The sequence below is a fragment of the Alosa pseudoharengus genome, unplaced genomic scaffold (genome assembly GCF_046254945.1).
Source record: "Alosa pseudoharengus isolate Yale_2024_CS ecotype anadromous, Long Island Sound unplaced genomic scaffold, YU_APseudo_1.1 YU_APseudo_1.1_scf_3, whole genome shotgun sequence".
NCBI lineage: Eukaryota > Metazoa > Chordata > Actinopteri > Clupeiformes > Clupeidae > Alosa > Alosa pseudoharengus.
The window spans coordinates 24,347,064-24,370,881 of record NW_027468718.1 but is presented as its reverse complement, the minus strand read 5'-3'; the positions used below and the strand labels follow the sequence as shown (position 1 = coordinate 24,370,881).

Genomic DNA, 23,818 nt, shown 5'->3' with positions numbered 1-23,818 from the left:
ACAACACTTTAATAATGGGCCTACAATAAATAAATAAACCGCTAATGACGTTTTGACCCATCGCATTTATCGCCTGTAACTCCGTGATAGGACCTAACAGCAAAGTAGCCTATTTGGCTGAGCAAAGTAGGTTAATATGTTTTGTCCACATGATATAGTCCTATGTCTAATCATTGTTGCACTCGAACACTCTGAATCATTGTTGCACTAGTTGCATGTTTCATTCGTCCTCCCATTCAATCGTCTCGAGCGGTCGTTCTCTCTCCAAACTAACTTTATACTCAAAATGTTGAGTTTAATGTCGACACGTCGAGATTAAATTCGACATGATATTTCAACTTTATTCTCGAAATGTTGAGTTTAATGTCGACATGGCGACATTAAAGTCGATACGTCGAGATTAAAGTCGATCTTACATTTCAATTTTTTTCTCGAAAAGTCGAGTTTAATGTCGACATGGCGACTTTAAAATCGACATGTCGAGTTTAATCTCGTCATGGCAAATTTTTTTTTTTCCTTCATGTGTGGCACTAATACTCGTATAGAAAACGCTTGGGACTAATGGGTTGTAGCGCTATTCTATTGCATGCAGAGGGAATTTGAAAGACAACCGATTATCCCGGCCCTCGGACTGAGCACTGCGAATGGTGAGTCCCCAGAACCTACATCTTGATGTGGGAAATCAGCTGCAGGAAGTGGAGGAAATCATGTCCATGTCATGAAGTGGACAACATGAGGAACACTGGAGATGGTGTCAGCTCTGTATGGAGGGGATGAGGAGTGGTGGAAAGAGAAGAGGAGGAGGAGTGGGGGAAGAGGAAAGAAGAGGGGGGAGGAGAGGATATGAGAGGAGAGGGGGAAGAGGAGAGAAGAGGAGGGGGGAGGGGGAGGAAAGGGTATGAGAGGAGAGGGGGAAGAGGAGAGAAGAGAGGAGGAGGGTATGAGAGGAGAGGGGGAAGAGGAGAGAAGAGAGGAGGAGGAGAGGATATGAAAGGAGAGGAGAGGAAAGGAGGAAACAGGAGAAGAGAGGGGCAGAAGACAGGAGAGGGGAGGGGGAGATGAGGGAAAAGGAAAAGAGAGAGGGGGAGATATGGAGATATGGAGGAGAGGGGGAGATGTGGAGGGAGGGGAGTGAAGACAGGAATAATGTGTCAAAAATGAAGATGACTTAATTAAATGTGAGTGCTGCTGGGAGAAGCACTATGAAATGGTGAATAACGATGAGGTCACTGATACTCCTACTCAAGGTAAGGACTCTGCTAAAGAAAAGGAAATAAATAAGACAAAAGAAAATACCTGCCAAATTGACAACACTCTTGATGTTCTAAAAAAGAGTCATGCTATGTACAATCTAATAATAAACCAAACAGAACAAAAAAAGTGGCATCATAAAATGTTACAAAAAAGTTACAATAACACAGGCTTTTTGTTGGCAAGTGTAATTTCACTTGTACAAAGCGTATCAAACCATATATTCTTAAAATATTCTGTTGTTGTTTTGCTTTTTTTCTGTCTAGTGCCATGACTAAATCTTTCATTGATATTATTATGAAGACTATTTTAAAACTAAGCAGAAAACAAATCAGGCAAACAAGATCCTCACAAAAGAAAGCCCCAATGCCCAGAATGCATTGCAGTGCTGATGGGTGGCCATGGCTAATGGCCTCATTCCCTCTCCAGCACGCTGGGGCAGGTCCAGGAACAGCTCCTGCCACCCTGCCCTCTCGCCACCACCACCACCACGTCCACTCCCCACTGGCTAATTGCCCACTTATTCATGAGCATGTGGCTGGCAGGCGGGCAGGCCTCTCTTCATGGGCTCTCTGTGCCCGCAGCATTGCAGCCTCCCCTCCCCGCCCATCCTCTCCCCTCCCCTCCCCTCCTCTTTCCTCCTCTCCCCTCCTCTCCCCCTCCAGCAGTGCCACACTGGGCCAGTGTGGAGATTGGCTGCTGTCCTCCAGGAGTTGACTCCATTAGTGAGCACTGTGGAGCCCCAACTGCCACATGGAATGTTAGAGTTGGGGGGGGGGGGGTTGGGCATACAGTACGCTCCCCTCCAGAGAGGAGTCCTCTGGTCCAGTACAAAGTGCCGCGCACACATGAAAAATCAATCTAGTTAGCCTCAATATTGATATGAGTGTGGATCTGTTGACATGTACAGTGGAGAGAGCTCAGGGCCTCATTCAGCCAGAGAATGGAGGGCTGCTTAACAAAGCATTCCAAGGACACAGGGATGGAGCCTCGGAGGCAGAGAGAGTGACTGACAGACTGAACTCAAATAGGGAAGCGCTGGAACTTACGCTTTGTTGCATTGTTCTCCACACAATCCTCTGGCAAGCAGCATGAAAGAAAGAGACAGGCATTTCACTGACAATGTATCTCTACAGAGCAAAGGAGCACAGAATAAGGAAGAGAGAGAGAGAGCAAAGGAGCACAGAATAAGAAAGAGAGAGAGAGAGCGAGAAGGAAAAAGAGAGAGAAAGAGCAGAGATAGAAAGAGGAGGAGATGTCTCTGTGTCTGTGTGTGTGTGTGTTTGTGTGTGTGTGTGTGTGACTGAGAGAATGTGTGCACACTATGCGCTGTAATAAACCTTTGAAAGAAACTGCTCTATATAAGCACTTAACGACCTAATTTTCACACCTAACCTTACTGTCTTAAATTGCGTAAGCTAACAGCAACAAATGCCTCCCTTTGTGCAGCAAACATTTCAAACTGTTTTCTCTGGTCTCTATATATTGACAATACAATTGCAGACACCACTTGAATTATGACTGGTGGATAGATGGGCTTTTAAAGGTATGATTTTAAAATGACCTAACTTCTGCCTCCCCCCACCCTCCTGCTATATCCAGATCAGACACAGCTCCCCTGCTCCTGTGATAATCCTTAATGAGAACTGTCCCTCATCTGAATTGGGCTGTCAGATCCGCGTTACCCACAGCCAAGCTCTAAGTTTGGCATCAAGGTTGTTTGAGGTCAAGCTGCGGAGAACTTCTAAATCTGTGAATTCGAGTCGGCTGCCCGGGAGCCAAGCGGCGGCAAACACGAGGAGCGAGCTCAACCCGCCATCACCGCCACTGCTGCCGCTGCTGCCACGCCTCCCAAAATGTTTGCTGTACACAAGATGACTCTCTTTTGTTGATTTCCAACACCATTGTGTTTGTAAGACAAACAGCCCTGAGCCGGCGGAGGCGCCGGGCGCACCTATCCCCCTGTCGTCCTCGAAGGAGCTGCCAATTTGTTAACAAACACAAATCAATAGAGGAGCCTGACCAGAAGACAAAAACAAAGAATTAATTTCCGGCACTGGAGGGGCCCCCGCCACTGGAACTCATAAGCTTTAATCAACATTGTCAAGTCGTGGCAAGACAAATGATGTTTACAGTCGAGGCAGTGTCATTTCAGCTGCCTGCCACTGCCTCCCTTACCAATCTGTCCAGGCTGGTGCCTGCTGCTGTGGTGGGGTGCTCCTCGGGGCTGTAGGGCTTGAAGCGGGCGGTGAACACATCCGAGATGCCACGGGCAGACCTGCTCATTCCTGAGGGCTTGGGTTGACCGCATCCTTGAAAAACCTGCAATTAGGAGGGAGAAATGTGTCCCACTGTTGTTCTGCGTGGAAGGGCTAGAATTACTTGTGACTAAGAGAGGAAACGAAAACAATATGCCGTTCCAACATGTTAAGAACTTGCCGTATACCCTAAGATATTCCCAAACATGGACGCTACTTAAAGCTCAACGTCACATGAGCTGAACTGTGGCTGTAATACTTTAAGTTGGGATCTGTCTAACCACATGTAATTTTATGGCTTTAAATTATGGGAGACACTGTGTGCCTGTTATGCCGTACACGTAGGCAAAACGGCAGAATGCCTTCCGTATTATAAGCAACCACTTGGCAGACCCAATTTAGACCTGACTCACGCCAAACCCCAAACATGTGAACACGAGAATCTCCTCATGGCCACTTTAGATTTCTTACCCCCTTCGAGTGCAACAATTTGTGGGCAGAAAGAAAATGCAGTGTAACACAGGAAGCCTATTAACTACTGTGAACAGCGCTCGGATACTGTGACCAGTAGCAAGCATGTAATTCCAAATACATTGCTATAATTGGTGAAATTGAGATCAGGTTCCAAGCCTAGCATGTGAGTGACCGAACCTGTATAAAACATGCACACAAACACAGATGTATACACATATGTGTACACACACACACACACACACACACACACACACACACACACACACACTTAGAGCCGAGGCTAAATATGTCCCATATTAAGTCTGCAACCAAAGGTGGTGGACATACTCTGTGGGTGATTTCAACACTATTATCTTGCATATTCATGATGGCTTCGGAGATCTTGACATCGATCGGCTCCATGACAGACTCAATGTTGAAGGGTCCCTCCAGTCTCTCAGTCACCAGCAGCATGGCATCTGTCACAACAGAGGGGGTAGAGAGAGAGAGAGGGAGAGAGAGAGAGAGAGAGAGGGAGAGAGCGTTTCAGCAGACACTATTTGAGCAGAGACTATTTGAGGAAGACAAACAGGACAAGAGTCTGTCTGGAGAATAGATTACATCTCTTTGGCTTGCCAGCAGTGTCATCTACATCTGTAGCTTTGATTCTAACTGTCACATTTAGAATGGTTCACACATGTCCAAAAATGTGTGATCCGTGGCATCTAAAAGGAAAATTTTTTTAAACAGAGTACAGAAACAGATGGCGATGCAATTTTCAGACCAGGAAATTAATATATTAAAAACCTACATACATATGAATTTAACAACTTCTCCAACAGTTTCCTCAGTGACCCCCCCACCAGTGAAAAGCAACCATCTATTTTTAATACAAATGTTCACTGCATATTTTCATCAGAGGGTTTCATTTTTCTTTTTAGATATTACAGTATAAAACAGAATGTGAATGTGCAAAATGAATCAGTCACTGAAATGTCTAATATAAGACATGCCATTGATTTACTTTATAATTGAATTTAGAGCCTATGTTTTATCACAGTGAACTATTTGAGTTATTTCTGACTAATACTCAAAGTCATAGAAGCCATAAAAACTTTCTAAGCTTTCCATGTCCACTTCCAGTGCGACAAGCTCCTATCTTGTATGTATCTAATCTGATAACTGGTATGGATATTTTTGGGGCAGGGCAGTGCAGGCCTTTAAATAGAAATGCATCCTTGGAGGTTAACTTGTGTTGGGGAGGTGCACAGGCAAACAGCTCAGCATGGGATTGGGCATCTCCAGGCCAACTCTATTTCCTCTCAATTACACTGAAGAGACCCTCTGCTCTGTTTACATGTCCACACCGTATGCAGCTGAAAAAAGACCCCAGATTCTGCTCGAGATCTCTCTGGCACAAGAAGCAAAGAAAGAGGAATTCTCTAGGTAATATAACAGAAGCTGAGGACAATTTCACACATTAGTCACAATACCTTACAGACTATCCTACTCAGAATAAATATTACTGTATTACTATTACTATTTGTTAAGCAAGCATACATGTAATGCTATGTGGAAAATATAAAATGAAGAAGTGAGTACTATCTAGAAAATGTCTCTTTCTATGGAAGAGAGCTACAGTATGTATGGACAGAGTACAAAACCACCCTGGACTAGAGGTCAATAGTGGAGAAAGTTGGAAAAAATGGGTAGTGCTATCAGATGGGCAGCACAGCATGGGCAGAGCCACTGAACAGGCAGATGGGTCTTCAAACTGTGCCACACTTATTGAACAGAGTGGGAGGGGCACAGAGGGAAAAGAGAGAGAGATAGAGAGAGAGGGAGAGAGAGAGAGAGGGAGAGAGAGAGAGGGAGAGAGAGAGTGAGAGAGAGAGAGTAAGAGAGAGAGAGAGCGAAAGAGAGAGGGAACAGGATGAAAAGACAGGAAAGGAGAGATGATGCATGGGGGAGATTAGAAAAGAGAAGTGGGAAGAACACTGGGGAGAGAGCAGTAGAAATGCATAGGTGCTCCGGTGTGCTGGGCGAAGGTGGGGTGGGTGATGACAGCGATTAGGGGTCAAGTTAGATCAGTGACGCTAGCTGCAGTCGTGCAGCAGGGACACCCTAGCTTCCCGAGTGCTGGGAGTTAGTGCACAGACACTCTGAACACATGGAGAATGAATGGCTCTCATTTAAGGGCAGAGCTTGGTGCCGGGGCTCCTGTGGGTTATTCACCCCCCTCCCACACACACATGCACACAAACAACATCCTTCCCCCAATCTGCTGCAGTGCCAGACAGATAGGCCAGCCTCCAGCACAAGCAGATCTGGTTATCAACAGCTAACAGCCATGCAAATCGCATCATTTCATCCTCAATTGAAAGACGTGTCACAATCGGGGAGGGCTGCACAACTTCTTGGAAAAGCCCAATTTTGTTTGGCTTTGAATGGCCTACTGAAATAGAAGTGCACAGCATATTCTGCAAGTGGTAAATAATTGGAATCTGTTTTTTAGGGGCAGAGAGCTCTCATGGTGCGTTGTATCTTCCAGCCCCATCAGAGCGTTTTCTGCTTGAAAGAAAGCCTTTGTGACAAGGACAAATAAGAAAACAAAGAGGGCCAATATATTGGTCTTAGCTTTTTCCACTCTAATCTCTGGAGTGAGAAATGGCTCGGCTGTAATTTGGATTCTGCACAACATAGCTCATCTGCAGCTCACTTGGGAAAGCAATGGTGCAATGTGACACCTGGAACAAAATAAGTGCAAGGAAAAGCAGGTTTGGTGCTGAGATATGACCTCAAACTGAATCACACTCACACACACAAAGACACAGACACATCCATGCACAGACAGACAGACAGACACAGACACAGACACAGACACAGACACAGACACAGACACACACACACACACACACACACACACACACACACACTATTACAATTACAATTATGTCAGTCAGTGAATGTTACACAGCAAAAAACAAAAAAAACAAAAAAAAAAACAAACTGGTAAGCAGCATTTGAAATGAAAACACATAAATCAAATGACTGATCAATCAACGTATGCTCCGTATGTATGTCTGTATTATTTATATGTAATTTACCAAACAGAGCATTTCTGTTTTTCAGATTCAAAAATAAATTCAAGCTTGGCTGACACTGACAGCCATCTATGTTCCATGAATAATTTGCCAGGTACATCTGACTGAGGAGTGGTGGGGGAAACTACAGTGTTTCTCCACACAACTTCTGATTCAAGCTGAAACAAACCCCTCTACCCGTGAACAGCTTGCATCTAAATCCAAAGATTGGTTCTATTGGCAGTTCCATCAAGTTCAAATCCCATTCTGTGAACGCAGCTGAGTTCCTCCTGTGCCAGCTCATGTGCCGACTCCTAAAACAGGTTGCCTTTAATCTGAGAATAGCAGCAGGGACAGAGCTCCCTCCCTTTAAACATGTCCATGAATATTTGATGTCCAGATAAAAATGATCTGCATAAAGAATATATGTGTCAACGCATCCCCCTCCCCCCTTTACCCCTCATACCCCCAGTGTCGAGAGAGCTTGTGAAGGCATGATTCATGTGAGGGACACAGATTAAACTCAAACAATGGCACATTAGTGTCTTAACACTGGTCCCTAAAGAGCCACAAACACTCTAGTGTTGACATAGAGACAGCATTTTACAATACTCATTAGATCACTACCAAAAGGGAGTTCTTTGTGAGAAAAACACCATTAGCAGGGGATTACCCTGTCTAATGTTGTCATTTGTCCCAATAAACCAAGCAATGATTGCTACACATACGAGATCCGAGCATTAGACCAGACAGAGTAGAGATCATCATGTGCTCCTCACAGTGCACACGTGGAGTGCTCCGCACCACACTTTGGTCGTTGGAAAAGCACTATTCTTTAACAACCTCCTTTTGATTCTGTTGGCCAAACAGAGTGCAACAGCAGCGCACCATGCAACCTTATTTGTGAGGAACACTATGCTCTCTAGGGCATCACGTGTTGTACTATGCCCTGCTTCCAATGAAACTCAGCAGCACAATCCAATAAGAGGGACATTCTCTGAAAGATCCTGTTACTAATGGGAGCTGAGATCATTTAGTCATGCAGGCTTCACTCCTTCACACAGCATCTGTCTAAAGACTTCTAATGCCATCTGACATTTCAACTATTTTATCCACAACTATGTTGAGGAAGCACCCCCCCTCCCCTCCACTTTATTTCCCATCCAGCCACATGTTCAACAGGTCATTACCACAACAAACCCCACAGGGGCTGTGAATGCACATACACACTCACCAGCTGGGCGTCTGTGAAATGGGAGAGGCATTGGTTATGTGATGTTCATCTAAACTACTTCATTACAATCATCTCCAGACACGACGGCACCACAGCCCTTTTTTCCACCATCAAGAAGAAAAGCGAACAGAAGACTCTATGGAGAGTCCATACAGCGAGCTCTGCACCCAGGTCTAACATGATAACTGCCATTCATAGAAAAACTCAGAAGTGACATCTATTAAACAAAGACAACATTGGATTACTTCTTTGTGTGACAAAAGGGACAGTTAAAATGACATATCACAGGACACAGGGAGACCACAGAAAGCATAGCAGAGATAAAACAAAGGTAAACCCTAGTTTATTTCTCCTTCCTGGAGGTTGGATGAGGGGAAATGACTGTGGCATGTTCACACAGCTGGAGCTCTGTGAGGCAGGTCTAGGGCAGAGCAGGATGGGGGGGGGAGAGGAGAGGAGACGCGAGGAGAGGAGAGGAGAGGAGAAGAGAGGAGAGGAGAGGAGAGGGGAGGGGAGGAGAGAAGAAGAGAGAAGAGAGGAAAGGAAAGGAGAGGAGAGGAGAGGGGAGGGGAGGGGAGGAGAGGAAAGGAGAGGAGAGGAGAGGAGAGGGGAGGAGAGGAGAAGAGAGGGGAGGAGAGGAGAGGGGAGGGGAGGAGAGGAGAGGAGAAGAGAGGAAAGGAGAGGAGAGGAGAGGAGAAGAGAGAGGAGGGGAGGAGGCTGATGCCATCATGGCTCATCATGGCCGCTGCTTTCCACGCCTCACCTTGCACACAGCTGCTTCCCATTACAGCCTCCTCCTCCTGCCTGCACCTCAGGATGGATAGAAGGCCACTTATTTGTATTTGTTTAACCCTGTGTATCTGGGCAGTTAGGCAAGCCACAGTGATTAGTCAGAGTGCAAACAGCCATTATAAAGCCATTTGCGGAGGGCTCCGCTGGGCTGATGACACGGCCATGGGAGAACACAAGGCTGCCTCGCCCCGTGCACGTGCACTCTAAAGGTACTCTCCACTGCCTGCAAGGACAATTAGCGCTTCCTGCACTCCCAATTACAACATCTGGCCGTTATCTGCCCAATGTGAAACATACACCACATGTTCACTCAGTCTCATTCAGTGTCGTGATATAGCTGCTAAATGCAAGTACATTAACCTATCACCGGCCTCCTTATGAGTCATCCATGGGTATGACACAAACCATTATCAAGTGTCTCTTCTGAGGATCAGAATCCCGCTAACATGTCAACATGAAGGCACCTCCAGGCCCAAATTATACGATAGAATATTCACGTGATGTATTATTAGATACATGATCCAAGTTGCAGGTCAATTAGTCATGTTGTCCCCTATGGTTAGCATGGGCAATATTTCTCTATGGAAGGCTGAACAGATGGGTTCTTATTGGGTGCATAGTACCTTCCAATGCCACAGTTTCAACAATACACTGGAACACACTGTCACTCACTCATAATTTACACAGTTTGTTTTTGCTAGATGATGATGATCATGATCATTACTGACTAAATAACAAATATTGACTGACAGCTGAAACAACTTCAAACAGAAGGATCTAGAATCATAGCAATAGAAGTCATTCATCTTCACACTTATAACTTTGATCTTCCCTTTGATTTATTCATCAATTCAATAAACTGTGAAATTGTTTCTTGAAGAACACAACGTTATTAATTTGATCTGTCTATTTTAAAAGTTGATTTCCATTTGGAAATGAAATGACTAAATAATGTACGTAGAAAAACAAAGAGAGTGCAGGATAGACAGGCTCCCACCCATCCAGAGTAGCAGTAGCACGAGAGCCATGCCCAATAAACATAAACTTTAGACGGAGAAGACACTGCTGCGGTCATTTTTCTAGCCAGGCTTTCAAACACACTCAACAGGTACTACACAAATGCATTTGGAAAGCTGCTGCACAAACACTGTGGCAATAATTATTTATAGCTCACAAAAATACACACAGGGGAATCATCACTTTGAATGGTGGAGACAGAGTAATCCTGTTTGCTTTGCGAGCTCTCTTTCAGAAGCTGCGAAGCCCTTTGGAGGTCTTCTACAGGGAGAAGGTTTTTTTAGGGGGAGTCTGTTTTTTCAAGCGTATATCTTATTCATGAGCCTTCCCACCAAAGGACAGGAAATGTTATTAGGCTCGCATTTTCGTGAATTGTCAGGCTGGAGCAAGGTCCTGTTACTTGATGAAACAAATCAGGCAATTAAAATGGAATGAACAAATAAAATCAATGCAGATCCTCTTACATCCTGGTGACAAAGGACTGCATAGAGGACGACAATATGCTGTATTTAGAGCAACGTGATAATGAGGATATTAACGGTGACTGCGTCTGAGTGTAGCAAGGTGCCTCTCAGAGGAAAAGACTGTTTAGGCCACACAGGGGTTTAAGAGAGCACCGCAAAAAAAAAAAAAAAATAGAAAAATAGAAGGAAAATAAGAAAAAAAGGAAAGAAAAACAGGAATGCGGTGGGCACAATAAAGTGGGTCAAGGTTTCACAGGAGAATATTATCATATAACAAATGATCCAGCACCAGAAGGTGATTGAAACATCAGTTTACCATTTGCAGCATAACTCACTATCGGCACGAAGCATCTCAGTGAATTTGTCCCGGCTGTCAGAAATGTCCCTCGCCATACATAGATTCCTGCCTGCCAGGGCCTGACACACACAACTACTGCTGCAGTGCAACTGATGATTTACAGTGATTATATAATAATAACATCCTACTGATTGCAGACCAGCCTTCAAGGATATACCCTTTTTACAAGGCTAGACTTTTACTGGTTTACTAAAAATTTCCTCAGCAAACAGTAAAATGCTAGCTGGGTTCATGTCAAGCCTAGGAGTGCTCTTGTAAAGGCCACCCATTTAGTCCACATAACCACTAGACACGTACTCTGAGGGAAGTGAAACAGAACCATTGCAAACCCTTTGATTTTAGCTTTTACAAAGTATACCAGTCCAGACATGAATCTGAAGGAACTGTGAATCTGTTTTTTGCCAAGGCCCTGGCAATTTTGGTGTTTGGATGCTACTTCCAATCCATAACCCTGAAAGATCGATTCTTGCAAGCTCTCTGCTGGAGGTTTGTGAGCTTTGACACCCAATTGTGCTCCACAAGCTGTTTCTTTAATCTTAAATATGTCTGTGATACATTAAGCTCTCAGCCCATTTACTGCTTGCCAAAGGCGAAAGAATGTGCCACAGAATTGTTGGCCCTGTCACCTGAGAGAGAAATAAAACAAACCATTTTGCTTTTTTGGAATAAATAAACCAAAAAAATGTCCCACGGGCAAGTAATGACTGGGTTGGTTGCAGCCATGTACTCCTCCAGAGTTTGCGGTTGGTGTTAGTGCAAAAATAACCAACCTGTATAAAAGCCACATTCCTGACGCCATCATTCATAAAATGTTCATCAACTTCAATTTAGATTTTTTTGCCCCCAAATAACACAATTAACTCTCCCCTGGAATAGAACTGCACTTAAAACGCACACAAAAAAAAGGGGGCAGTGGGATGTCTGCCGTTGCTGCACACAGTTTGGCTGCTATCTGCGCGGCACATAAACGCGGGGTATTCTGCAGAGAGATGAATGTTTGTGGGATGTCATGTTTGTGTGGGCTGAGCGTCGGCCCGGCACAGCTGCGCTGAATGAACATCTGTTTGGGTCTGCTTCTGGCAGCGCCATGAGGGTCCCTCTGTTTCCTGCTCTCCGGCCGCGTATGGAGACGGAGGTCAACCGTGGGCTAATGTGAATCGCTGCCTTTTTGTTTACGTCCGTGTATTAATGTAGTGTGCTGGAGCCAGGCTACCGCCTGGCTGGCAGGAGAGGATAGACAGAGGCACTGGGGGATAAATCGTTGCTATCAGGAGCTCAGCTCGCAGCTGTAAAGGATTTCCTCCTGGCTTCTGGGCTGGACTGACTCCGCTACCCACTCCACCCCCTACACCACACTCCACACTCTTATAGCACCCCCTCCTCCCCCTTCCGCCCCACCGAGATTCTAGTCCATACTGTTCTTTCCTGATAGACAGCCAACAGATATGTACCAGCCAAACCATTTTTCTGTCTACAAAGTATTACATTATTTCGGTCTTCTCAACAAGATGCAGACACATTTTTCTTAGGACAGAGCAAGAGCACAATGACACTATTTTCAGAAGTATCTTCTCTGTCTGCCTTGTATGGATCAGTATAATCATTTCCTACACAGGATGCACTTCATGGACAGTTGACTATCTTTGTAATGACCAAAACATCCAGAACAGAGAGCTCTCCACTGCTCACTGACAGTCTAGAGCAAAATAGGGTCTGGGTCATGTGCCAGATATGCATTAATGTAAGACTCTAAAAGGCAGATCAATTTCTCCTTAAGATTTGACCTACACAAAATTGAAAATCTTTAAAGATTTTATGAATGTGAAATGTCAGAGCACAATAGTATGAAAATGACATTTTGTTTCTATTAGAATGAACTCTCTGTTAAAGAGGTTACTGATGGTGGTGGAAGCTGTCTACATTTACAAAAACCTCTATAATAAGACTGATTATTAAGAATTATGAGGACAGCTAATAGCATGAAAAATTAACAGATATTTTTTTTCATGATGTATAGTGGCATGAAAGCAAGACAGTAAAATACAATTCAATAACGGGAATCTACTGTAAGGGTGAATGGATCTCTGACACCACATGCACTTCTAACATATCAGAAAAACATTTAGTCTGTGTGCCAGTGAGTGTCAGAAGCCACCCTAACATATGATTTGATTCTTTATATCACCCCACAATAAACTCCATGCTCTCCTGCCTCGTGCTGGGCCCCCAACTGCACACACAAAGGTCCAATAATGTATCTGTCACTCATTCAGTTGAGCAGCGTTGTAGGCGGAGTGAAAAGCATCTGACTTTGAACACGGGACGTGTGCTGTTTTGACATCCCACCACTGTCTGGAGACGAGTGGCCTCGTTTCCTCAGGCCTCTGTTCTCTCAGACGAGGCGCTTGTCACAAGACTCCGGAGTGGAGCTCGGCTCGGCTCGCAAGCACTCTCTCCAGCACGCCCCTTTCTCCACTCCCCTCTCTGCAGCCCTGACATTTCTAAACACAGTGCATTTCTGAATAACGTATTACACGCAAGAAATAAATGTCATGATAGATTCCTATCAGGCTTTGCCTTTGAACCACCCTCACTCCCATTGAATTGCTATCTGAGAGACCCCAATGATCCCCAATTCCCAATCCATCTCAGCAGGAGCCAGAAGCCTTTCAAAAACATCTTTCATCAGAAGCGCTGGCTACACCACACGTTGAAAAACTTTTATCCAAACTATTGGAAGTTTTTCTGTTTAACCATGGGCAAGAGAAATAGTCTCATAAGAATCTTAAGAATCATCTTACCGATGTACTGATTCCACTCGGGGTCCAGATCGGCCTGGTTGGCGAGGCAGCCCTTCATCACATTCAGACAATAGTTCTTGCAGGGCTTGGCTGATGGCACGCCTTGGCAATAAGGACAGTAGAATATTTTGGTGAGCGCTCTTAGGCAAGCCGGGGACATGCTAACCTATGACAGAAGATCAGGGCATGTGTCAGTGATGAATCAGAATGTCAACAAATGTTACATGATCAATAAACAAGTCAATATACTGTAGGTTTCCTAGTTAGCAATCAAATTAGTTTTCTTTGGAGTAAAGCAGCATAATGTCTCACAATTAACATGCCTGAAAACACAAAACACTCTTTTAATTTGACTGTCATCACCTATTTATCTTCTAAGACAGGACTTTAAGGTGATAAACAATGTGAGATGTCAAATTTTGGTTGAAATAAAGGCCTCCACACACAGGAACAGACAGTGAGTCGGAGTGTGGTGCACTCGACCTTACAACTTCAATGACATCAGAGTCCATTGTTTTCAATACAACCCTGCACATCACCACCGAAACCCTTTTGCTGCTGCCGTGTAGATTACCATTCAGTTCTTTTTTTGTCGGCGTCACTCAATAAAATCCATTGTTTATCAAATGGTTGTCAGCTAAAAATCAGTTGGAAAGTGTGGTGTTGGTGCCTTAACTGGTAATCTGTAATGGACTTCTCCATTGGAGTAACCATCCCAATGCTGGGGGTTCCTACCTTCATAGACAGACACACAGCCTGAGGTCTGAATACCGATGGTCATCAGTGGATGAGTTTATAATACAAGCATGTGCATGCTAAAAAGAACATAGTCTTCTCTACTGGTAAGAGGCATAAACAGTAATGATGGGTGCTGGCCATTTATAGTGAAGGCTGTCTGGTGTTTTATGGCAAATGGTCAGTCAGATATAAAATTGAGAACATAAAGTTGCTGAATTGAGTGATATTGTTTACAACTGGAATTTTTAGAGGAGATATTTTTTCAATTTCCATCTAAATATATCTTGGGCTGCTAAAATGCATACCATAACTTTAAAAAGCAGCTTCTTCTTCATATATATTTATGAATATTTTAAATATGAGGATGCTTTAACTACCAACAACAGAGAACGCTTTGTTTCAACTTGTACAATGAGCTGCAAAGACATGCATTTTCTACATGTTGGCATTCAGATAGAAATGCTGACAGGCCTGTGCAAACACTGTGACCACTGGCGAAAATAGCAACTCGTGTCTGCACACTTTCACAACCAAGCAAGATTAACCACAACCTACAGGTGGGATTTTATCATATCATCATGAGTCACAGGTGTACAAACCAACAGCGCCAAAACCCACGACAAGCAGAGTACTGTGAGAGTCTCCAACAGGCCAGACGGTTAGAGCAGACTGTGGCAGCACAGCAGACGGGAACACACACACACACAGAATGGCAACTCCAGTGACCCCAAACAGTACATCAACTGTTCGTAAAACAGGCAATAAGCAAAGCAAAGACTTAGACACATTTACATGCAGTTTTAGAGAATAACTTTAGAGAATTATTAAAGCAACACCAAAGAGTTTTTTGTACCTTAAAATAATGTTTCCAAAATCGTTTCAGTGGTTCATCAACTCGTAACAGGGTGAACGGCACTTTCTGCATTCGCTTCGCGGCCCTCTATCGGCTATTACCGCACTATGTAAGTTTGCTGCATCGGGTAGCGGATCTGTAGTTCGATGGAATGAGACATGAGAAACTACAAATTTGACTGGCATCTGATGTCGCAATACATCGTACTTTCATAAAAACATGCAACTTATTCTACCTTGTCTGTGGACATTGTTATTTGCAAAGCCGGTGCTCGATAAACAAATAGTGCGTGCGACAGATGAAAAGTTCTTTGGTGTTGCTTTAACTCTCATTTTTTCTGGATTTGGGAGACTCTCAGGTTATTCTGGATTTGGGAGACTCTCGGGTTGAAACTGAAACTTCCCAACTACTGTCTTGTCATATGTATTTATGACAGTAGGGTACAAATCAGTTATGTTCAAAGTTATGTTCAAGTTATGCTCATTTTCAAAAGATCAGCTCTGTTTTTCAGGCAGTGAATAACACCATCTTATTTTTCCATGTATACCTAGCGACCAGCTAATGGCAAACATGAAAATGTTTGTGTTTATAAAAATGAGGTTTACACACAATTACTAGCAGTCAGGAACATGGGCAAATGGCATGAGCTAGACATTTAGTGTCTTTCAGATCTGAATAGAACAACTGATTATCTTATATATTTTACACTAGAATATCATCCTTCCAATGCCTCAAATGTTGGAGAGTGAAAATGTTATCCCATATTTACCTAGCCTGCTTTGATATATTTTCACATTGTAGAATAATATTATGGATGAACTTCAAAGCACATACTATACAACAGGGTTGCAGAAGACAAAATAAAGGTTCTGTGGAATTTTCAGATGCACTCCACCAGAAAGGATGCCCAATAAAGGGCCATCTCTGCAGCAAGTTTGCATGTCTGGTGGTCGCTCGGTCCCTTTAATGTCTGCCTCCCCAAGCCCACAAGTGTGCCTCCGCTCAGTGGGAGCAGACAACTGCATCAGCCGGCTCCTCTGAGACAGTTTTGAAGAAAGGATCAAATAAACGTGTCCTGACAGATGTGTGCATCCCTCTAACTTCAAATGACGCCCGCATTGTAGCCTCTTTGTACAATGGTGTGCAGAACACTGTGGATTATATCCCACTGACGGTCAGAGTTGACACCTACACAAGTGAACTGAAAGTTTGTCAGGGTGGCAATGCAGATATGTAATTCTGTCATTTGTATTATTACTATATTTTATTTATTATACAAATCTAACAACCATGATTGCGATGTGATCTGTATGAGATTAAGTAGTGCACAACAAAGCAATATGGCTGGCTACCTTAGCAACAGGAGAGGTGAGAATTAAGCCAAAGCTTCAGCGTGGGTGCAGACAAACTGCATTTCAACTACATTTTGAACAACCACAGTTGACATTGCGTTTAACTGAGTCACTCTTAAATCTAAAAGTAGAGGTACTATTAAAAGTATTTTAGTGCTGATGGATGCTCAAGATGATGCCATGTTGCCTCCTTCCCTTTTCTTTAACAATTATCATCGATTGAACAGTGGGGCTCTGGCTTTGCATCTGGGACCACTTGAAGTGCAGGTAATGTAATTACATGCCATTGGTCTTACCAAATGAGTTTCTATTATTAGAATGGAGCCCTTGTCCTTTCTGGAATGAGGAACTGAAGCCTGTCTAAGTAAAGCAGGCCTAATAGCAGCCCTGTGATAATGATTGTCATGAGGTCAGTGAAGCTGCCAGACTCTGGGATCTCCAGGGCACCAGCCTCCTGTCTCTGCTCACCATACCTACCATCGGTCTGGTTCACCAATCCCAAACAATCCCAATCATGTGTCTGGTTCACCAATTCCAAACAATCCCAATCATGTGTTCAATTCAATCTCAAACTGAGGAGACCACAAATCTTAGTTTTGGAAACACGCCATGCGGTGGCTTCTAACAGGGAGGCTACACCAGGTGGCCAAATGAAGCACTCTGGTCTTGTAGCGTAAAAATAGTTTTAGAAAACTCGTGTAATTTTTTCGAATACGCGTCGCTATCACAACTGGTGTAGCCAGTACTACTGATTATAGTGGAAGCTAAATGTTGCGGCAGACACTACGTGAACAGAACGCTTCAGTTAGTGCCCGGTGAAGCCTCACTATAAGTGTAAGTCCCAATACTCTTCTTGGAACACTATCAACACATTCATCCTTCAGAAATGTCATTCATAATGTATGATGGCCTATTTAGGTCTGATTTCCCATTTCCTGTATGCATTTCCAAAATTAAACATCTGACAAATACATTGTCTATTTTTGCTTTCCTGTTTGTCTTTTGCACATATCATACACAGAGGTCATAAAAATCATTTAAATTCTGCATAGGGTTGTTGATTATCTCCATTAATTAACAAAAGTACATTATATCCAAAAATTTAAATTAACTTCAAGCACGATGAAAGAGAATAACCAAGCTCATTGAAAATTCCATCTAGTTCAAGAGGGCAATATCTGAGCCATCCCTTTTATCTTACTCAGCACATGCCCATTACTGCCGCTGTGATTTTATAAGACTGGGAACAGCTCACTGTATTCAGCTAGTTGAACTGGCATCAAACAGAATAGCTCTCCGGTGAAGTAATAGCAATCTCAGATCTATTGCTTCAGTGGGCACATTATAGGAGAGCTGACACAAAATCATTTAGCTCAATGGTCGTCTTAGGTCTGGTGCTCTGAGAATGCCGCCGGACTCCTCCATAGAAAATATAGCAGATGAACTGATGTTACCACAACACAGAGATTAAGATCTATGCCAGTGTTGTGGTCCCTAGGCAGGTGGTGAGTCAGCTGGAAGAGGCAAGCACAGAAAAAAAACAGAACCTCCTTTTCCCCTTCCCTTTTGGGAGGCCACACGACAGGCTGAATTCAGACGTGTGACCTTCAGTACGTTTGCACACACTGAAAATGAGGCATGTTTTTCAGCAAGCGAATCTGGCCCTCCCAGGAGTGAAGGCATATGTTACGAGGAAACTAAAAAAATCCTCACAATCATATCAAATCTCTATATAGTGACAAGATGATGTGCAGCTTTTACCAAAAAGGCTGGATTATTTGTCATCAGGATGGGGCCTGGAGACATCAGCCAATGTGCAGCACCAAAACGGTTTAGACAACGACTAACCATTTCAAATATCTGTCCTATTTCCTCTGTCAATTATTTAGATCCACAATGATGCAGTACCACTAATTTATCATACCCGACACATTCAAAGAAAAAGGTCTACAGGAAAGTTGAAAGGAAAACACATAAGGTACTCTGGAGAGGGTGATAACTAACTACTGTAACTCAATAACGCTCCAACTCTAACTCTAACTCTATGATATGCAGGACATTAGTATCTGGGCTGTCCTCGTCATAAAAGAAAAGGCAGACAACACAATAGGCTAGTGACAGGTAGGATTGTGCATGTACACTACTGGGTAGAGTTTTTAACAAGGGGACAAAACGAACAAAAAAAAATGGGAAAAATGAACAAAAATGATGCCAACGGTGCCTGTTGATTGTTAGTAAACTTAAACTGTTGAATTTTGGCATTTTATATACTATAGGTCATTCCACGTCAATTCAACCAAGGCCCACACACTTACTGTAGGTCTCAAACAATTCTGAAAAAAATACCAGGTGTACCTATGTTACCCAGGTGACACACTGTAAAATGACTTATGTAAGATTAATACTTTCCAAGATACAGCCAGTTTTACAGGGGGGGGGGGGGGTCGATTTTGTTCAGCCTATTTTTTTTGTCAGAGTTCACAAGCCACCTAACCACTAAACCATGAGGACGCTCAAATGTTGCATGCTGGTACATAAATAGGAATAGTATGTAGCAAAATCATCACGTTTGGTCTGGATGATCCTGCATGGTCATAGCTGTCCCTCAAAGCTGAAAATGTTATTGGAGTTTTTGGCTGGGCTCTGTTTAGGCCTTCAGAAGACATATTTGTACTCAACATAGGCTCTTGATTTATTTTCCTTAGTGAGATAAGTAGAAACACTCTCACAAAAAGCAATGAACAGAAAATAAATTCCTTCAGGGTCTGAACAGCAGACCTCACAAGTCTGAAAAATCATTTTGGTTCTCATTTTCAGAGCACCCAAACACCTTGTGGGAAGATACAAAGATTTTTTTAAATTTATTTATTCTCCATGATCCCTTCTTTTTAAACACCAATTTGACTTGTGTTATGCAAATCTTTCTTTTTTACTTTCCACCATGATCATGGGCAAAATGCACCATTGAGATCAATATGTTTTGTATAGAGTTACATCAGGTTGCTCTATACAACCATAGGTGGAACTGTAATAAAAAATGTTGATCAACTTTGAGGGACAGCTATGACCATGCAGGATCATCCAGACCAAACATGACGATTTTGCTATATACTATTCCAATTTATGTACCAGCATGCAAATGAGCCTCCTACATGGTTTAGTTCTTGCGCTATGGGCTTGTGAACTTTGACAAAAAAAGAGGCCGAACAAAATCGACACCCCCTTCCACCCGTAAAACTGGCTGTATCTTGGAAAGTATCTTACATAAAAGTAATTTTACAGTATGTCTCCTGGGTAACATAGGTACACACATAGGTAATATTTTCAGAATTTTTTGAGACCTAAGTGCGTGGGCCCTGGTTGAATTGACGTGGAATGACCCTATACACTGTAGACCTATGTACATCTATGGTTTTCCCATATTATTTCATAGGATGTGCACAGAATCAGGATGTTAATAAGTGTACACTAATCTGTGGCCTTCCTGGCTGCAGTATTTTCCATACTGTACATGTGCACACTTTATGTAGTATAGGTGCAAAGAGGGCACTTGAGGTGTGGTCACTCTGGGGCACCACATGGTGCTAATCCAGGCCTGCTTATACCACATTTTAATGGCCCTAGGACTAAATGTATGATTTGCATATTTCTTCTTGCGTGGTTTGTTTCATTGTTCCGGTTTATTTGGACATAGAAGAAGATTTAACATGTCAATCTTAACAAATATAGATATCATCATGACCTACCTTAGATACCCTGTTGGCTACCTCACGCCCGACGGTGAGGCCCTGGACGAATGTGCGTGCTGCGATGAAAGCCCTTGTAACCTGAGATTTCAGTTTCTTGGGCACATCTCCAAAGGGCTTGAGCTGGTCCGTGTACTTGTTGATACATTCCAGATAGTCCTCGGTGATCACATACTGGGAGTTGAGAAGTTTAAACATGCGCTCCAACAATCGTGTCCAAAAGTCGTTGAGCATTTCCTCCAGGTTGACGTTGCCACCCTTGTAGTATCGCTTCAGCTCCGCAAACAAGGTCTGGAAGACCTCTGCGTTCTGCATGTAGGGTTTGCCATATGTCCTCACAAACATCTCATTCAGAGACCTCTCTGTGTTGTCCAAAAGCTCCAGGAAGAACTCTGTGGTCAGAAGGGTAAACATTTATGAATGTCACAGTGCTTGTGCGGTCATTGGAACATGCAAAATTATTTAGGCCACACATCACCAACATTCACAGAAAGTTCTGCAAACAGAAGAAACACTAATGGGTAAATAAATTAAAATGGTTTGTGTTTTAGAATCATCTATGCTGGTGCATTCTACATGTTGTGTTCTTGACCCTCATTGAGATTTACTATCTGATATTTTAAAACTTTAAATAAAGTAAGTGTGTAATACTTTATAGATTGTTGTGGAAATCCACAGTAATAATCCAATAAGTCACCAATTAACACTCTGAATAAGCACCAATAGCACTCTGGAAAAACCTGATCCAAGAAGACACGTTGAAACTGAAGAGAGCTGCCGTTGACCACAAAGTTTAATTCACAAGTACTGACAATGGACAAAGTATGACAAAGTAAGTACCACTAAGCAGTAAACTCAAGGTAATCTGCAGATAATCAAGGTATCTGCAGATAACCAGTTCCCCATGAGAAGGTGCGCACGATCTGAAGTCTGAGCTATGGTGCTCCGTCTATTATGCTAGAAGCGGGTTCAGGGGCTTCCTTTTTCCTATATGTCCAATCAGAAATCAGGGTTGTCCCCTTTGACAGGTGATTGACATGTTGACGAACTAATCAGGATCCTAATCAAGGAATCAATTAATTATATTGGTGGAATTTGTTTTACCAGTTTGCATGAAAAAATAATGTGTGCCTAGTTCCATGTTTTAACAGGCTTGGGTTCTTGGTACTTCCCTGCCATCAGTTCTGATCAATATGTTCTTTCAGGTACTTCCCTATCATTGGTCATATTTCTTCTTTTTACCTTTAGGACACTTCTCTAACTTTGGTCATATTTTCTCTTTTATTATTGGGACACTTCGTAAATATGTTTATGTGTTGGTTTCTAACTGTCCAGAAGCTTAGGGTATTTTTTGGTGTGTGTGTGAGTGCATAAGCTTTAAGGGGTGACAGGTCAACGAGTTCTTACTGCAGAGTGCCTACATAGGCCTTTTCAGTGGAAATTCCCCACAAGACCTAAAAAGGCAGGAGCAACAGATGTTGCACAAAATATCTCTATTCACCATCCTGGCTGGCTGAAATCTTCACAATGTAAAGTGCTAGGAATCTTCACAATGTAGCCTACAGTGATAGGAATTAATCAGTTTGACAAACACACAAAAGCCAATGAAAAGGACTCCAGTTATATTGTAAGCCAACTAGAAACATGAGGTATTATCAGATTCAACTGGAGAAAAGCAAGGGTTAGAGGAGAGTCTGATTTTAATTTTCAGCTGTCAAAGACTCTAATTTCTTATGGTAACCTTGAAAAGGGTATATGAAAATAAACAGAGGAGCGCAGTGATGGTGGCGAGGTCCTACTGTGTGTGAATATGGTGAAGTGAATGAGTGTGAAGTAGGGCCCCGCAGGCTGCAGTTAATTACAGACACGTCTCCTGAGATCTGACCAGCAGTGAGTCACGCTGCTGAACATTTAATACGAGGCAGCCTCCCTCCCAGATATTGGGATCCACAATCAAAGCATGGGAGTGCACATTGGACATAACAAACACTTTTGGTCAAAAGTTCACGCATTGAGGTTCTCAAGGCGGTTACCTTGAGATGCCCCACTGTCCACAGCCTTCACTGTTCAGTGCATATTTTCAAGACAAATAACACTTCAGCAGAGTGACTGCTCGACTAAGAGGACTGATTCAACATACACACCTTGAACAGGAGGGGATTCAGAGTTGTGTTAATCAGACTTCATCAACTTAACGTTAATTGATAAATCATCAAATACATTAAAAATAATGTTGTAACTATTATAACTATTCAATTATAACTATTTAATCTAAGTATTTAATATCTAGAACAGAATAATTCTTATCAATTATTCTAAATGTAACACTCACAGCCATACAATGACTCCAATACAATATGCATGTGACTTTCCACCTCTATTCTTCATCTTTCACCTGACTGCATTAGGGAAAAACGTTTTAATGAAAGTGCTAGGCTGTGTGGCCATATGGAATTCTACTTGATACATTATTTATATAACATTGAATATAGACAGGGTCTATGCTTCTGTTTCTCACATACAAACCTCAAAGGGAATCTTTCTCTCTTTGAATGCAAAGACAGTTTTCCTCCTTTTCACATTTTTATCCTGTGCATTTTTAATTCAAAATGCTAAAACAGATTCACGGGTCATGGCACGATGTATACAGTATTGCAAAGGCACGTGCAGATGGTGATACCGTTATCAATTTCTTTCACTTTTGACCAACTAGTGTCACAAGGTCGGTTTGTTCGCCGCTCGCGGGCCTCGAACCCGCCACCTTGACACACACCGGTATGGAAGACGAACGCTCTAACCACTGAGCTAAAACCCCAAACTTCCAATTCAACGGTTAGAAGTGAGGATTTACACGGGCAACTAGCACGCTAGCTCATTCTGCCTCCGTACACTAGCATAGAAAGAAATATAGGCTAAGTGACACCGACTCACTCTCCAAATGTTCACTTTCTCAACCTCAGATGATGAACTTACAGCAGAGTCTAGGACCAGCACCAGTGCATCAAGATCCCATTACTGGTGATAACCCACTCTGTTTCAGAGTGTTTCAGTTGCCTTTGCTACTGAGTCACCGCTCTCTGTTCATAGCTAGCATACTGTGTACTTAGACAGCCAGCTTACAGTACAGTGGGATCACCCTCATGCTAAGCCTCTTGCCTGCGTTGTCCATATTGTTCACAGCCATAGAGGAGCCGGGCCCCATCCTGTAGGATTAAAGTCGGCCCGCAGAGGTGTGTCTGCTTCCCCGAGTGCGCAATTCACCGCTTCAGGATTTAGGGCACAGTGTTTGGCATGCATGGCTGCCTTTTCTATCTTTAATGCCTCCACATGAAACCCTCACTTTGCCTGTCAGGGGGAAGCGTCCTGGAGCTCTTGTCAATCAGGGTCTTCTTTATCGCGAGGCGTACACCATCTACCT

The 23,818-nt window shown here is 43.1% G+C and overlaps 1 protein-coding gene across 1 annotated transcript in view; it reads right to left on the bottom strand.

The window, feature by feature from the left end:
• Positions 1–23,818, bottom strand: part of LOC143099690 (glypican-6-like) — a 54,671-nt gene that overhangs the window by 15,997 nt on the left and 14,856 nt on the right. Inside the window, exons 3-7 of the mRNA XM_076262616.1 lie at positions 20,401–20,792; positions 13,712–13,877; positions 4,311–4,441; positions 3,430–3,573; positions 2,301–2,330 (exon numbers count right to left, since the gene is read on the bottom strand). Of these exons, the coding sequence (XP_076118731.1) occupies positions 2,301–2,330; positions 3,430–3,573; positions 4,311–4,441; positions 13,712–13,877; positions 20,401–20,792 (863 nt within the window). The remainder of the gene's footprint in view (positions 1–2,300; positions 2,331–3,429; positions 3,574–4,310; positions 4,442–13,711; positions 13,878–20,400; positions 20,793–23,818) is intronic.